General features: G+C 43.6%; 1 protein-coding gene across 3 annotated transcripts in view; it reads left to right on the plus strand.

Annotated features, from left to right (window-relative positions):
- LOC146871825 (ATP-dependent chromatin remodeler CHD8-like) overlaps window positions 1–18,277 on the plus strand; it is a 3,469,548-nt gene that overhangs the window by 268,493 nt on the left and 3,182,778 nt on the right. For all 3 annotated transcript variants that reach the window (XM_085651762.1, XM_085651758.1, XM_085651757.1), the window contains one exon: window positions 15,519–15,919. In XM_085651762.1, coding sequence (XP_085507888.1) covers window positions 15,519–15,919 — 401 coding nt within the window. The remainder of the gene's footprint in view (window positions 1–15,518; window positions 15,920–18,277) is intronic.

Genomic DNA, 18,277 nt, shown 5'->3' on the forward strand with positions numbered 1-18,277 from the left:
AAAGGTCTCCGCTGCGTAGGAGAGACCTAAACAAGCTGCGGCTGTATATTCCCATGATCTGCTTAAAGTGGGAAGCAGTTTCCTCCTAAGGCGTGGCTAGTGTCCAGATGATGCCAATGTTTGGAACAAAATTTCTTAACCCAATTTGACCGACCATATCCTGTAGACTGCCTAATTTGACCACAGAGTAGTGATTTGTAAAGTTGTGTGGTGCTGAACAGGTAGCTACCGCTACAACACAAGGGGTCCCCAGAAGGCGGGTGCTAGGCAGGTCGGACAGGGGAGAGAACCAAAACAGCCTAGAAAGACCAGAGCTGCCTGTAAACTGATACAAAGTCACTGATACTATAAAACATCGCTATACAAACGGACAAATTCCCCAAACCGAATAAGCAAAAAGGAATAGAGAAAATATATATATTTTTATTATTTAGATCATTTTATCAAAATTCATAAGAAAAACAAGTGATATCAACAGACGTGAATATATGAGGTCCCACATTTACACACACAATACAAACCAACAACCACAAATGCATACATACTCCTACATTCTCACACTCAAAGATTCACAATTGATGATATAATCAGAGTTTAAATTTGTTCAGACATGATACAAAATCCAGAATAAACATAACATAGTTAGTGGTCATTAATGTGTATTCTGTTCTAGAAGGTGGAAACAAGTGGAGGTACAATGTTCTCCAGCGCCAACACGCGTTTCGGTGTCTTACCCAATGTGGGTCACACCTTCATCAGGGTGGTCAAATCAAATGTGGGACCCAAGAATAGATGTGCCTGGAAGGATAATAGAATGAAATAAGCAATACATATAACAAAGATAGTGTTAACCTCGCTCAAGGAGGGCACAATTCCTAGATATGATACATATCAGAGGGGAAATACGATGTTTGAAACGTGATGGGTAAGGTCATTAACCTAGAAGTGACCGATTTAATGTTCAAGGGGAGGGGTGTGCACGAGAAGATTTAGGCAAAGGTAAAACAGAAGCATACAATGAAAGTCCCACAGATGAAGGACTTGCACGTTGACAGGAGATCACTAAATATTTCCATAGTGTGAAGAAGACCGGAGTATGGTGAAAATGGTAGATTGAAAGGAATTATATAATGCAAATACAAAACATACCTGAATTGGGGGCATCTAAACATACCAGCAGCAGTAAAAGGATCGGTGGGCAAAAAGGCTCACCATACAAAATCTGGAGGAATAAGCGATATAAAGTGAGAACATATGACGTCAAAAGTCTTGGGTAGGTAGACCAATCCCAAAATCAGATACAATGAGCTTACCAGGAGCCTTATATCAATACAGCTGAAGGGTGGACATACATGACGGTCATCCGACTCAACTTGCGTAGTGGTTCAAATGCAGAGGGGTCATTTTTAAAATAGGTCCAGTCTCTTAAGAAGAAAGTGCTCAATGACGCATATTCAGGAGAATACAGAGTGCATCTATAGAGATAAGAATAAACCCAAATAAACAAAGCAAAGAGAACTCTGGATGAAAGAGTAGGAACACAAAGCATCTCTGTAGGAGGGAGAAATGGCATCGTATTAGCAGAGATATTAAACACCTGAAATCTGAGTGTCTCAAGTAAGCAAACATCCAGGGGTAGAGCTGCGCTACATTCATATGGGCCACAGAATAAAGCAAAGATCTCTATTGGTTTATACACCACGTGCCTAGAGACGTACATAATTATATAGCGCTTGAAAGCACAAGTTAAATACATGATTAATGCTAAGGAGACACTGTGTGATTCAGATGTGTCTTCAAATCGGATGCGGATTGGATAGATTACTGAAAGATCCGTGTTGGATTAAAATTAAGAAAAGGTGAAATGTAAACTCTCAAAATCCCACAGAAAAATAAGATACGACAAGGCATGAGGTAAACGGGCCTTTGAATACGAGCGTGGGGTAAGCCAGATGGATCCTGTTGACAATAGCACTAGCTCTACAGTGAAGACTCTTTCAAGGGGAGAGCATGTACAATAGGACTTGCCCATGGTGGGATATTTAACACGGCGGCCATAGTCCTCCTGCGGCGTTCGGGAAACAAAACTCCCGCTCTGTCAGATCAGCTGAGCAATACGGAAGACGCTCTGCGAGAATACAAGAGAGTTGCAAGACACGGCAGCCATTCACGGTCGAGTGGGTCACCCCCCTTCCTAAGAGTCAGAAACAGCCTAATAGAGAGGGGACTGCATCAAGTCATGGACTGGAGGCTCCTCTGCGGTGGCCATTTTTGAAAGGGAGGAAAGCCTTATTTCATACACATTAGACGCAGTAGTGGACGAGGACTAAAGATACATTTTTTATAGAAAGCCCAATGAGGTCTCGGAGGGAAGGAAAAAATGAAAATATTTATACAATACTGGTCAGTGCGAGATAATATAACAACGGGCAGTGTGACAAGAGGAGGGGGAGTGAAAAAGGTTTACTCAAGGGTCTCCGGGTAAAACAAACCAGGGAAACCAGTCCGGGAGTTGTGTGCGCGCGCAAAAAGGAAATAAAAAAACCACACGAGTGGTGTGTGCGGTGGCGGCAAAAGTGAAAGTGATTGCGCGCACACCATGACGAGCGAGGAAAGCCAGATGGCGCCTCTGCTCGTCATTGTGAGCGTAACCGCACGCTCTATGCCAAAAAGCTGTGGTAGGACTTTTAAAAGCCCACTTACTAAATGTCTCACAGAGTAGCGCATAAGCTGGCTCAGGCAAGACCTAAAAATGAAAACAAACAAGCATGAGAACAGGTAGGAAGAAGTTGCCAGCAGTGCAAGTACAAAAAAAACTAGAAGACATTTTTTATGTTAAAATCTTTTTTTAATCAGGTTGTTCAGTTGTATATAATTAGGGCTCCCGGTTTTACGGTATTTATTTTTTGGACATTTCCGTCTGTATTTATCCATATTTATTTTTTGCTAATTTCATCTGTAATTGTCCATATTTATTTTGGTCTTTGTGAAAAAATTAAGCTGAAATTTTTTTATTTCCACATTTATTTAACCAATAAATATGCACTCCTGCTTGAACGCCTGCCAGGTTTCAGTGCTGTGAACACCCGCTGAAGTTAAATCAATGCACTTATAGGAAAACATGCAAATTTCAGTATCGGCCTTGTGTGTATTTTCTTTTTTAATGCCCTTTCCTATCAACCCACACAGATATTGCCCTGGCAGTCATGGCAGACCGAATTTAGAATTACTCCCAAAAAAAAAACCCCCAAAAAAAACAATTTCCGTTTTTATCCACGCTTAAAAATAAATACAGACAAGAAAATACATATTTGTATTTATCTGTAAAAGTCTTGGTTTGTACAAAGGTAACAAAAATGCTTAACACTTTTTATTATAACTTTTCAACATGATGCGCAGCAGCCACAATGCTCTACAACACGGTTACTCATAGTCCGGCCCGCGGGCCGCCAGCGGCCCGGCAAGCCTTCCTTGGCGGCCCGCGGACCTTACAGACATTCTACCTGTGTTTTAAAAAAAAAAAAAAAAAAAAAAGTGTTAGCAAACACTGCCGGGTGCAGCAGCCCGGACTCTGAGACTCAGCTCTGTGGGGGCCGGGGGATTCCAGTAATTGTCAAAGTGGAGATGCAGGGGCCTAAGAGGGGAAATACAACAAAGCTTATTAGCATGTAAATGGTCTTTTAAAGACCTGTGAAGTACTGGGGTGGGGCTGTGTGTGCAGCCCGGGCTGAAGACTGACACACACACACAAGGGGTGAGATGACGGAGGGTGACGGAGGGAGGGAGAGGGAGGGAAACAGAGGGTGACAGAGAGAGGGAGACAGAAGCGCAGTCTGGGGGAGGCAGAGGGAGGGAGGCGGAGGGAGGGAGAGGAAGGGAGACGGAGGGATACGGAGGGAGAGAGGGAGAGAGGCAGAGGGAGAGAGGCAGAGGGAGAGAGGCAGAGGGAGAGAGGCAGAGGGAGGGAGGCAGAGGGAGGGAGGCAGAGGGAGGGAGACGGAGGGAGACGGGGAGGAAGACGGAGGGAGGGAGAGAGACAGGGAGGGAGGGGGAGGGAGACGGAGGGAGGGAGACGGAGGGAGGGAGACGGAGGGAGGGAGACGTAAAGAGAAAGAGGGAGAGGGAGGGAGGGAGACGGAGGGAGACGTAAAGAGAAAGAGGGAGGGAGAGGGAGGGAGGCGGAGAGAGAGAGAGAGACGGAGGGAGGCAGAGGGAGGGAGGCAGAGGGAGGGAGGCGGAGGGAGGGAGACGGAGGGAGGCGGACGGAGGGAGGCGGAGGGAGGGAGATGGAGGGAGGGAGACGGAGGGAGACGTAAAGGGAAAGAGGGAGGGAGACGGAAAGAGAAAGAGGGAGACCGGGAGGGAGGGAGACCGGGAGGGAGGGATACGGAGGGAGGGATACGGAGGGAGGGAGACGGAGGGAGGGAGACGACGGGGAGGGAGACGACGGGGAGGGAGACGGAGGGAGGGAGACGGAGAGACAGGGAGGGAGACGGAGGGAGACGGAGAGACAGGGAGGGAGACGGAGAGACAGGGAGCGAGACGGAGAGACGGGGAGGGAGGGAGACGGGGAGGGAGGGAGACGGGGAGGGAGACGGGGAGGGAGACGGGGAGGGAGGGAGGGAGGGAGGGAGACGGGGAGGGAAGGAGACGGGGAGGGAGGGAGGGAGGGAGGGAGACGGGGAGGGAGGGAGAGGGAGGGGGACGGAGGAAGAGGGAGGGGGACGGAGGAAGAGGGAGACGGAGGGAGGGAGACGGAGGGAGGGAGACGGAGGGAGACGGAGAGACAGGGAGGGAGACGGAGGGAGACGGAGAGACAGGGAGGGAGACGGAGGGAGACGGAGAGACAGGGAGGGAGACGGAGGGAGACGGAGAGACAGGGAGGGAGACGGAGGGAGACAGAGGGTGGGAGACAGAGGGTGGGAGACAGGGACAGGGAGAGAGACGGGGACAGGGAGAGGGAGGGAGAGATGTGTGTATGTCGGGTCTGGTGGCTCAGTGGATGAAGACGTCTTATGCAGGGACGGACCTTTGTTCAACCTCATGGTCACAATTTTTTTTTGCTTTAGCCCCGCCCCTCCCCCTCTGACCCCGCCCCCACCGGTGCGGCCCTCGGCCACAAACCACACTGTAAATTTGGCCCCCAAGAGAAAGTTTGTGAGTACCCATGCTCTACAACATAGCCAAAAGTTCTGGCTAAACACATAAGGTCCCAAAGGCGAGACCTATTGGCTTTGCCAATGCTTGTTCTATTATTATCAGCCACAAATGGCAGCCATATTTATATCAGTCAGCCATCCGATTTTTACATATTTTGGTAAAATATCAAATTATTTTAACTTGGACTACTTTGCATCGTGAATTCTATACCCCTGTCTCCACATCTCTCTTTTAAGGTGCACGTTTCAGATGCACATAATTCTCAATATAAGTTATCACCTATTCAGTTACTATCTCAGCAGTCGTTCCCTTTCTTCCTGATTATTCAATTCCGACTTGTATGTGACAAATTTACTCATGTAAAACTGTTCTCTTTTCTTTCTCTTATCAATGTCACCACCTCTAGCTGTACTGGTTGATAGATAGTGTCTTATGTACTAGTGGCTTTCAGGAATGTTTTTGAGGGTCCGAAACCAACTATGGTTTTTACATGATTTTTACATAATAAGTAGCATTTTGCACCAACATTGTAATATTGACCATCTTTAAGAAGGAATAACAAATGGGTCATATTTTGCACATAATTATGTATTGGCATAATGAAATTAATTTGTGATTTTAAACAATGACATTTTGCTAATAGAAACTATCTTCCCCGCCTAGTGTGAACAGAAAATATTATGCCTTTTACATGTGTGTCTATTAACCGGGTATGTTGTTTATGCTATTACACCCCTTGTCTATGTTTACTATATATGCACTTTAAAAATGGCGGTCTCTGTCGTGATCAAGGCTGCTGTGAGCAGTTCAAACGCGTTGACATGTCACTCTAAACGCTTTAAAAAAAAAAAAATTAACCATATTTTATTGCATTTTATAACCGAACAACAACCTGTTACATCACTGTATACATGGTACCATCATACATCTCTGCACTCGCCGTCCCATACTGTAATTACAAAAAATATGTTGTACATGACACATTCTCGTATTATATTCTATCCCGCAGAGCTCTAATGTATACCTCTATGGAAATTGTAGCAAGACTTGTGATTCATATACATAGTATTCAATCCTCTATTGTTTCCAGCAATTGCTGTACCAACGAATCTCTAAACGCTTTCAATAAACATTGGCTGCACAATTTGCAGAGGAGTTCGTCCGTATCTATTTGTGGTTTGGATACATTGTTGTGTGTGCATATATGTGTGTGTGCATATATATATATATATATATATATATTACCTACTGGCGATAGCCAGTAGGTAGTTATAGTTAGGACCACGTTTCCATAGGAAAACCTCAACATTCTATTTTGAATAACTTTGGCGCCGGTCGACGAATCCTCGCGAATTTCTCAAAATAGGTGGGGCGCTACGCTCCGCTCCTACCCTGAAAGTCTCGGGGGGATTCGTCAAGCGGGGGCTGAGATAAAAGGGGGGTCCCAAAACGCGTTTTTCCCATGCATTTTTCCATAGGACCTTTAGAACGAGCTACAGCCCGAATGGCTGAACAGAATTACTCAAAATTTGGCAGAGAGGTAGTCCCTAGGTCAAGGAAGTGCCTTTTGTAGGTTTGGTGTAAATCTGTTCAGTAGATTCTGAGAAAATAGCCTTTAAATCAATATATATATCTGAGCCAGCTTACGGTACGCTTACCGTACGCTTACGGTAAGCGTACGGTGGCGTGCGCGAGCGCGATTCTGATTGGCTCTTAGATCTTAGTAAACATTCGAATCGGCCGAAACCAGGAAGCGGCGGCCGCCATTTTGTCTCTCGCACTGAGAGAGATTTTTAAAATCGGAAGCCCAAAAACATGTAAAGGGGCTGTTTTGACAACTCCCTCCCACATAGTCATGTGGAGGGAGTCCCCAAACATCCCCCAAGTGCAAAAACGGTTTTATTTTTTTTTCGGCAATTTCGCGGGGTACGCTTACCGTACGCTTACGGTAAGCGTACGGTAAAAAAATAAAAATAAAAAAAACACTATCCACACTTACCCCACCCCCTGTGCTTTTGGTGGCCGAAGGCCACCAAATGTGCTGGGCTTATTACAATGGAAAAAAACACTATCCACACTTACCCCACCCCCTGTGCTTTTGGTGGCCGTAGGCCACCAAATGTACAGGGCTTATTATAAGGGAAAAAAACTTAGCATTTAAAAAACCGTACTAATTCACTGAAAAAACCATAGGTTTCACACACGTTATAGTTAGGAATTAGCATTTAAAAAACCTTGCAAATTCACTGAAAAAACCATAGGTTTCACACATGTTATAGTTAGTGGAAATTTTACTGATAAAAAACCAATGAAATTGCCCCGTTATAGTTAGCGCAGGCAACTATAACTCACGCGACCGCAATCCTCTGCTGATGACATATGTGTCTTTATGAAAAAAAAATATTTGTAATATATGTATAGCTAAAAATGTATGGAAGAAGACATGGGTAAATAAGTGTCTAAATACAGTATTAGCATCAGCAGAGGATTGCGGTCGCGTGAGTTATAGTTGCCTGCGCTAACTATAACGGGGCAATTTCATTGGTTTTTTATCAGTAAAATTTCCACTAACTATAACATGTGTGAAACCTATGGTTTTTTCAGTGAATATATATATATATATATATATATATATATATATTCACAGAAAAAACCATAGGTTTCAGGCACGTTATAGTTAGGAATTAGCATTTAAAAAAACCTTAGAAATTCACTGAAAAAACCATAGGTTTCAGGGGCGTTATAGTTAGCTGGACTTTTCACTCGTACAAAACCATTGAAATTCCCCCGTTATAGTTAGTTCAGCTAACTATAACTCGCGCGCCCGCAATGCACTGCTGATGACGTCACATATTACATCACTCATGACATGGTCAGTGACATCACTCATGACCTCTCAAATGACATCACTCATGACATCACTGATGACATCATCCAGTGAATGTGTGTTTTTCTGAAAATTACATATGTTTTATATATGTATATCTCAAGGTCGATGGAAGAATAAATGGGTATATAAGTGTCTACATGGATGATTTGTTTTTGAAAAATAGATTGTATAACTGACTGATTAAGTGTATCTTAGTGAATACATGGCTTAGTGAGTAATGTCTAAATATGTAAATATCTGTATCAGTCTCTCACTTTGTGTATAAGTGGTTGCATGGGTTGGTGAGTAGCTACATGAGTGTCTATATAGCTTATTAGTTGGTTTTTTGAGTATCAGAATGAGTGTCTGTATGGTTCGGTGGGGGTATTAAGTAGTGCATAAGTGCATGAATGAGTGACTCACTGTTTGTATGTGTTGAAGACAGCATGTGTGCAGGACTGTATTGGTGGATGAGTGTGTGCATGGGTGTGTTAGTGAGTGAATGACTGTCTCAATAGTGTTTTTATGAATAACTACATATGTTTTAAACTAGTATATGTGACTATTGGTGTATATAAGTGAGTACATGTGAGAGTGAGTGATTGTTTAAAAGACTAAGTGTGTGTAAGTTTCTGTAGAAGTAAGTGTGGTGGTGTTTGTATAACTGTATATGCAAGTAAATGGATGTTTGATTCTTTATTAGCACGAGTGACTGTGTGAGTAACTCTATGGATGAGTGGCGTTGTGTAACAGGATGTATAGGTGTATGAGTACATATGATGAGTGAGTACATGTATGAGTGACTGTATAGGACTGTTGGTGAATGAGTGGATGTGTATGTGGATCTTAGAATTACTGAATAGGTTGTTGTAACTGATATTGGTATGTTCATTGTTTTGAAAATGTTAGTTTCTATTTTTGAATGTGTGTATCAAAGGTTATATTAGGGGGAGAGGAGGTCTGCCACTCTATCACAAAGATGATGTCATCAGTGATGTCATTTGAGATGTCATCAGTGATGTCATGAGTGATGTCACTGACCATGTCATGAGTGATGTGATATGTGACGTCATCAGCAGTGCATTGCGGGCGCGTGAGTTATAGTTAGCTGAACTAACTATAACGGGGGACTTTCAATGGTTTTGTACGAGTGAAAAGTCCAGCTAACTATAACGCCCCTGAAACCTATGGTTTTTTCAGTGTGTATATATATATATATATTTTCACTGAAAAAAACAAAGGTTACAGGGATGTCATAGCTAGGCTCAGATTTCACTTGTACAAAACCATAGAAATACAGAAGTATAGCTAACTGAGCGAACTATTACTTACGCCCTTGCAATGCACTGCTTATGACTGCATAGATGACATCACTCATTACCTGTTCAGTCCCATCGAAAATTACATAACTGATGACCTCAAGTGAGTGTAAGTGTTTTGTAAGAGTTTGAGTGTTAAACATATATACTAACCTACTGCAAAATTTAGTTTAGTATACGAGGTGTACGATTAATGAGTGATGCCATTTCTAACATATGTGATCTGAGTGGCTGTATCAGTGTGTGAGGGTGTGTCGTAGTGGCTGTATAGGGGTGTGAGTGGGTTTCTGACTAGCTCTGTGGTTGTATGGGTGTGAGTGGTTTTGTGGTTGTGTGAGTGGCTGTATGGGTGTGTGTGTGGGTATCTGTATGGCTTTGAGTGAGTAACTGGGTGTGTAAGTGGGTCTATGGGTGAGTCGCTGTTTGATTAATTGAGTTGGTGTGCGAATGGCTGTATTGGAGAGAGTGAATGGCTGTATGGGTTAGTGAGCAGATATGGGAGTGATTGTGTGGATGTTTGAATGGGTATGTAAAGGGTGAGAGTTCTTGTATGGTTGAATGAGTAGCAGTGAGTGGCTGTGTGAGTAGCTGTATGGGTGAGTGTGTGAGTGGCTGTATGGGTGAGTGACTGGGTTGTATTGAGTGGTTGTATGGGTGAGTGACTGGGTGTGTGAGTGGCTGTGCGAGTGCAGCTTGAGAAGAGTGTGTGGTTGGGGGGGTACTGGTATAGAAATGGGAGTATTTGAGTGGATTTCTGAGAGGATGTATAGGTGTGTGAGTGGTTCAGTGGATGATGTCATCAGTGATAACATGAGTGATGTCATTGACCATGTCATGAGTGATGTAATATGTGAGATCATAAGAGGTCGTAAGTTAGCTCAGGTAACTAGAACTGCTGAATTTCACTAGTTTTGTACGAGTGACATCTGAGCCTAACTATAATGTCTTTGCAATCTTCTTTTTTTTTTTCAGTGAATTGCTACAGTTTTTTAAATTCTATATCCGAACTATAACGTACCTGTAACCTTTGTTGTTTTCTGTGACGTTCTAAGGTTTTTTTTACATTAAGTAATATGCCCATCACAATGCACAGTGGGGAGTTTGGGGTTGAACGCAGGGCATGGCCTGGCATTGTGCTACCCCACCCCAGCTTGCCTATGCATGCCCCCCTCCTCCTTGCCATCCATTGTCAAAGTCCATGACCCTATCCCTAATTACAGCTGTCTTTGGGCGTTCTGCCACTGCCCTTCCCGCCTGCCTTAACAGTTAGCTTGCTTCCCCATCCAGCTTCCTCCCTACCCTCTGTTGTCCAAGTACATGCACCAGCTCTTCTCTCCTGCCCTGCATGGTCTGATGTTGCTTCACTACCCTGTATTTTGCTTGATGTCCCTGCCCACTCCTCTTGCCCTCTATTGCCAAATACTATGCCCCATTATTGCCTCTTGCTTAGCCTCTGTGTTTAGCATGCTGCCCCTATTCTCCTTCCCCCCTGCCCTCCGATGTTGGTGTGCATGCCCCTGCTCCCTCCTTTATGCCTGCCAATATTCCATGGACCTGCCACTCTCCTATCTGTGCTGAGTATTCTGTTGAGGTGCCACTTCCTCTCCCACCTGGCTAGCATGGTCAGATGGCTGCCACCTGTTGCTGCTTCCTCCACCCTGCCTGTCCAAGTTCCATGCCCCTATACCCTCCCTCTTGTCCTTCATGGTACATTTTGCTGCCACTCCCTTCTGCCGTCCATGCTCTGTTGTGCTACAACTGCTCCTCTTGTCTTCCCTGCGTGGTCTGTTGTGAAGCCCCTTCCCCTACCCTCTTTTGCCTGTGTCCAACCCCTACCTTCTGCCTTCCATGGTCCTTTTTGCATGCCCCTGCTATTTCCCTTTTGCCCATCATGACCGTTGTGCTGCCACTAACCCTTCCGCCTTCCCTCCGTTGTCTGTGTGTATTCCATTATAGTCTCACTGTTGCTGTCCGTAGTGTGTTGTGCTTCCTGTACCCATCCTAACTGCCCTCCATGGTCAGCTTCCTGCTCCTGCCCTTCGTTCTCTATGTGCAGACCCCATCCCCTCCCTCTTGCCTTGTCTGGTCTGCTGTGGTGCTCCTGACCCCTCCATCCTGCCCTTCATGGTCTGTTATGCTGAAGCTGTCCCTCCGGTCTGTCTGGTATGGTCAGCTTGCTGCATTGGTCTCTTTTCCCTCTGCTGTCCATGTGCATGGCCCTGTCACCTCCCTAATGCTTTTCATGGTCAGTTGTGCTGCACTGCCGTCCCGCTTGCCCTGTGGGGTGTATTGTGCTACTGCAACCTTTGACGCCTGCCCTGTAGGGTCATCTTGGTGCCCCTCTCCCTCTTGTCCTCTTTTATCCGTGTCCATGTCCCTACCCCATTCCTCCTGCCCTTTAAAGATTCCAATGCACCTTATTTGCCAACATTTTGCAATTGGTAGGGGGGTGTATTTTGGAAAAACAAAACTGATTTTCCCCGTTGAATTACATTGGAAAAAGAGGAGATTTTAGGCAGGAGACAGATAAAATAAAGCCACTTTGAGCCTGAGAACATCAGGAGTCTTTTGCCTGAATCAGGTCTGTTGCCATGTATGGTTGCACTGCCATTGCTTCTTCCTTCTGCCCTCCATGGTCTTTTAAATTGCCACATCCTCTCTTGCCTGTACTGCATTGTTTGTTTGTTGCCTCTGCCCCCCTGTGCTGCCACTGCCTCTCCTGCTTGCACAGCGTAGTCAACTTGTTGCCTCTGCTCCCTCTTCCATGAGAGGGTCTTATTCCCATATAAAATATGGTTCGTGCTCTACACAACTAAAATAGGGACATATTTTCTGAGATATCAAATCGCAACAAAGCACTTTGAAATAATTTGTTATCTTTATATTTTTAATGCAGATGATCACTTGATTATATGTTAAACTTAAGGGAGAGGATGTGTTGTTACGGCCAGAGCTACAGGCTTTGCAACTGGGGAACCAGGTTTGAGTTCAGCATCAGCTCAATCCTGTGATTCTGGGCAAATCACTTAATCTCCCCATGCCTAACACCAAAGCTAATGTGTCCTTGTGTTTTGTAACTGATGCTCATGTAAAGCACTCGTAAACCTTTAGGGCAAGTCTGCGCTATATAAAACTCCCCCCAAAAAAGTGTTTTCCGCACTTCTGTCATGGGGCTATGTTTGATCTATATTTGAGTGATATTTGGGCTCTTTTTTTCTCTGGTGGCCATCTTGGGAGACTTATTTGTTATGAAGCTAATTTCCTCATTTACTGCAGTATCCTCAGTAGAAAATGCTTTAAATTTTGTACTTGGTTTCCATAAAGATGATGATCAGATGTGCCACCCCTTTGGCATGAATTCAGAATGTTAGCACTCTAGTTGCTCATTAGAAAACTGTAGTAAAACTGCTGATCACCAGGAAGTTAGCTGCCAGTTTGCTGCTAGTGTTGAAAGTGCATGTTTCAGTCTGCATATCAGAATGGTTTAATGAAATAGAAGAGGAAGATATTTGAGAACTCACTTCAAATCTGTCCTTATTTTTCTTTCTACAGCACTAAACCTAATTTCTATGATAAACTGAACCCTCCCCATTTTTTTTATTTCTAAATTAAATTTTTAAGTTTTGCTAGTTTGATTCAATCAATATAGCTTCAGATGTGCCATACTTTAGTCATAAGTAACACTGTTAGCACTCAAGTTGTTCTTAAGAACACTCTGGGACGCCACTGTAGAACACAAGGGAATCAACTGACCAGCTGCTCCTGTTGGAAGTACATGAAGCCTGACATTCTCAGTAAATTATTTTTATATGGCTAAGAAAGATAGTGTGAATTTACTGAAAATATGCTCTCATTCTATAACCTCTTTGGGAAAAGCATGATAAAACAGATTTCTCTCAAACTTGATTCATGAAATCCCAGCCGAAGTCTTTTCCACAGGGTAAAATCACCTTGGAACACACCACAATTCCTAAAATTAATAGTGTACCATCAACAAATAAATGGTTTATATTGTAACTAAAATCTGTTATCACCATTTATAAGTTATTCTTTTTGTGGCCATCAAAACCTGCCATTAACTAGAATTCATTTCAATGGGGTGCTATCATGTATATTGGTCCCACGATGGATGCCAAAACTTCATATTTGAAGTGTTTGCAGCCTATCATTTCACACCATGAGATCTGTACTTCGGCTCCGCCCAGATATAAAAATTTACTTTCCCTTTAATATATCCAAAACCAGTGAACCAATTTACCCCAAATATCAAAAAGCATGACCTCTAGAACAAAATATGCATTTCTGCCAAATTTGGTGTAATTCTGTCCAGCTGTTCGGTCTGCAGGCGTTCCTAAATACTCTATGGGAGTCAACATGGGAAACACAGTCCCCCCCCCCCCCTCTCCTTTTTTCTCCGCCCCCGCATGACGCATCACCCCAAAACTCTCCATGCACAACTATAATCACCAAGGCCCTTTTTGGGGGAAATTTTGTGAAGATTCGTCAAACGGCTCCAGAGATACAGGCAAGTCAAAAAACGCTTCACCTATGGAAACAGGGCCCTAACTATACCTACCAACTGGCGACTGTCAATAGGTAGTACATATGTTTGTATATATCTATAGAGCTATATCTGTATATCCAAGTGCCCATAAAAGAGCATTGTTTTAATTACCATTTAAACCCAACTACTAATTCCACAAAGAAAATATCGGATTATACAGTTGTATAGTCATAGCTTTCACTGAACAACAAAACCACTTGAGAGGCCTCATTTTGACTAGAACTGCATCCAGAGTGTTTGTTGATGGACTTAAGTTTCTCAATGTTATTCTTTCTTACATGTTTGTTTTCATGTGACTAGAGGATTTTCTCTTAGCCCATGATGCCTGATGGAGCAGTGTAGGCAGCCATTGCTGGTCTTTTGATTTCCAGATCTTTTTTGATGGTTTCTACTTTTTTCTTGCTTCAAAGGAGCCAGTTTAGTTAAGTAATAGTGGAAGTTCTTTTTTTCTGTAAAACAAATAGCAGTGTATGGGCACTGCTCTACTACAGTGCAGTATCGCAATCAGTTCAGATAGTGTTGTGTCAGTTCTGCAGATGAGAAGCAAGTTCATCCTGGCAATGGCTGGTGATACAGCAGAGGGTTCTTTACCAGAGTTCTGTTCTGAACCGCTGCTGAATAATTAATCACACAGCAGTGGCTTAGCTTAGACGTCCCTAAATTGTAGACAGAGCTGGGAAGAAAAATAGGAGATAGCCCACCAGAGCCCGCTCATACAGGTGTCAAAAGGACAGTAGTCCCCATCTTCAAGTGGTGTAATTTATCATTTCTGTAAACATCAGTCCAATACTTCTATATTTTTATACTCCGTCGAAGCAGTAAGATTAGTAGACTTAAACTGATTTTTTTCACTCCACTCATCATTACATTGTTCAAGAAACCTAGAATATTGTCAATGCAAGATAACCAACAAAACTTGGTGAATAGCATAAGCCAACAGGCTTCATCCATTCCTCCATTGTGTTGTTCCTAGCCTCACTTATGCTTGATAGTTGGACTACTTTGAGACAACCTCTTCAGTTCCTGTAACTACTAATGAGCAGCTCGTTCTCTAAAAGGCAATGCGTTTTTTATTGCATAAAGGTGAAGTAATCTGGCTTGGTTAGACTGGTCTGCAGTATCGCTCTTGCTCAACAATGAAAGCTCTTACGTAATTTTAGATAAAACTTACTTTACCTTCAGGTTATGTGACCCAATTTCCTGCAGTACATTCTGCATTGTGCTACCAAAGTACCACTGTGCAAAAACATGTAAGCAAGCAGTTAGAAACCCTAGTTACAGATTATAATAACGTTTATCTAAGGTTCTATTATGTACTTTGATTACTTTAATTTGAGATTAAAGAGTGCAGATATAATAGATTCTGAACTAGAAGAAATCCGTCCAATTAGTTCTATTGTGCACCTGTAATTAAGGAATGACTTGAGCCTTGTGCTCCTCATTTACTCCTGCTGAGGATAGGACAGCATTTATTCTGAAAAAGACAGTTTATTTAAATCTACAATTTAATAATGTTGTACCATGGCATACTGATTAATAGTTTATGTAACTTAATCATTTGGTTACACTACTTTGATTTTTTGGGATTTTTTTTTTGTCTTTGTAGACTGCAACTTTACAAGGGAGCACTCCGGGCCTCTCTGTGGTGAAAGTCCTTACAGCCAGTGAGGTTGCATCTCTCTCCTCTCCTGCACCCTCTGGCAAAGTGGAAGGAACAGGGGAAACTCGGAAGGTGGAGCACCAGAAGAAGCAAGAAAAGGCGAACCGAATTGTAGCGGAGGCCATTGCACGTGCTCGGGCCCGGGGTGAGCAAAACATCCCAAGGGTTCTGAATGAAGATGAGCTGCCTGCTGTGTTGGCTGATGATGAAGGAAGCCTTGGTGAGAAGAAGAGGAGAAAGAGGGCCTCTGGTATCCGACTTGGAGGAGGTGAGAAGACCAAAGATGAGAAACCCAAGAAGCCCAAATCATCTCTGTCATCCAAGTCCAGAGGAAAGTCCAAGACCAAGTGAGTTGATGTAGTCGACTGGCTGTAGTTTCTGGATGTGTAAGCATTCCAAAGCACACCTTCTGGAAGAGGGATTGAGACTCCTAGATTGCATTTGATCACCTTAAAATCTTTCTTTGAATTTGTGCCGACCAGTTGCTGGGAGCTTGGGGTAGGGAATAGGTATGTCCTGAGCACCGTTAAGTCTATGCAGAATGGTAGGTACTTCAGAATAGTACTTTCCTCCTTACTTGTAGTCTCATCGTGGCATGTTTACATTTATAGTGGTATTCCAGGTGTTACCTGTATTTAGTGAATAGTGAGTTTTGTAGCATGACTCTTTTTAGAATTCACATGCTGTGCGTTATTATGCCATCAAGAGATTGGGTCTGGAATTGTCTCTTTCAGTACCTTTTTGTTTTTTGTTCTTCTTTGTGGGTCTCATCAAGCTGTTGACTATTTGGCGCTCTGTCCCTCCTTGTGTGACATCAAACATAAGCCCAGGAAACTCCAGCCGTGGGGCCTGGAAGCACAGCTGAGATCTCAGCAGCCGAAGAAGAAAAGAGGACACTTTTTAGGTCTCGCCACGCAGCGCGCATGCGTTGCATAGGAGGGCCTTTAGCCGTCGCTCTTCACTTTTTCAAGCACTGCACTCATGCTTGTGGCGGCATCCACCTTGCTGGAGCGCGCAGCGGCGCGCCACAAGCACGAGTGCAGTGCTTGAAAAAGTGAAGACTGCTCTCGCGGCCGAGCGTCTTATTTTACTTTGCATGCACTTTATGGCCGCTCTGAGTGCCTTTACCTTGTTTCAACGCTCCTCCCCCTCCCCCACCACAGAGCGCATCCCCTGGCTAGTTTTACTGACGAAAGCACCTTACCTGGGATCGTAGACATCGGCCAATAACTTTTTGCCACCAGAATGCAACCCTCTGCCCGAGTACTGGGAAGCATTTTCCGGGCTCCCTCTGCTTCTACTGTGCACTTCAGCTTCGAGGCGCTGACTGCTTGTCCCTTCTAGTTTTTTGGGCATGTCCTGAGATCGAATCAGATTATGTACCTTTAACTCTGCCCAGGACCTACTATGTAAGGTCTGATCATGACGCGTGTGCATGTAGTACATCTAGAAAGACAACTTGTTTGTCGGTTTTGACTCGTACGCTTCAAACGCCACAGGTTCATTTACTGAAATGGTCCGGTGCCACAAATACCGGATATGTTGTAAAAACCGTCATTTTTGACACATAAGGGTGTTGTTTAAAATGTTTGTTTCTCAATTATCTATGATATCTATAACAAACTATGTTTTTATGCCTGAACCTTCTTGTCTCTTTGACCTAATGTATGTACTGGACGCAGGCTTGTGTCCCACTTTATGAATCTTCTAATTGTTTGGTCATTTTTCTATATTAGTAAAACTCATGACCTCTGTCCGGCTGGACAAGTCTCTTAAATTATAAGTACTGATTGGGTCCTTATTTATCACTAACTTTACTCTTCCTATGTCTAGGGACATTTGTTGCTTAGAATTTAGGAATTATGCAGCATAATGCAGCACATTTTATAATAGTATTACTTCATTATTTAGTCAGGTGAAAAGCTAAAATGAAGGACGCTCAATTAAATTTGTTAATTCTTAAACAGCACTTTTAAATACAGGATACGGACATAGCCTTAATTATCTCTTCTAAGGTCCCAAAGGCGAGACCTATTGGCTATGCCAATGCTTGTTGAAGATAGATCCCAGAAAAGTTGTAGTATTTTCACTGCACTTTTGAGAGTTGTTGATGAAGATTACCTTGGCACAGAAGAAACGCAAATTGTTATGAACAGCTTGTAAAGGAAACACCTTGACCACATGGATCGGAATGAGTCAGGACTATGGAGCACACCCCAGTGAGATTTTGCCCCAACTGCTAACACAAATTCACATAGGAGGACAACTAAAACATGTGCCCCCTTTGTTTCCCGAAGGGCCACAACTCAGTGGGGTGTGCGTTGCATGAACTGAATTTCAGCCCAGTTACCTGAAAGTAACAGACAAACAGAGGTTTATTTTCCCCCAGAGTGTTATAGAGAGCGAACTTGACCCGAAGGTATCAGAGCGCTTTGCATGAGCACCAGTTGAGTTACAGACACATACATTTTTCGTTAAGCACAGGGAGATTGTGATTTGCCCTTAATTGCAGGATGTTGAGCATCCCTGCCGAGACTCGAACCCGGTTCCCCAGTGTTGAGGTTGACCACTCTAGCCGTACGGTCACATTTTCTCCCCACCTTGGTGCAGTCTCACCAAATGCACAGTTTGCTTAATGATCTGTTTTGTCCAGCGATGAAGAAGGTGTCTCAAGGGACAGGCTCCAACACTGAAGACATTGGGGA

Source organism: Triturus cristatus, chromosome 1_1 (assembly GCF_964204655.1).
Source record: "Triturus cristatus chromosome 1_1, aTriCri1.1, whole genome shotgun sequence".
In the NCBI taxonomy this organism is placed as follows: Eukaryota; Metazoa; Chordata; class Amphibia; order Caudata; family Salamandridae; genus Triturus; species Triturus cristatus.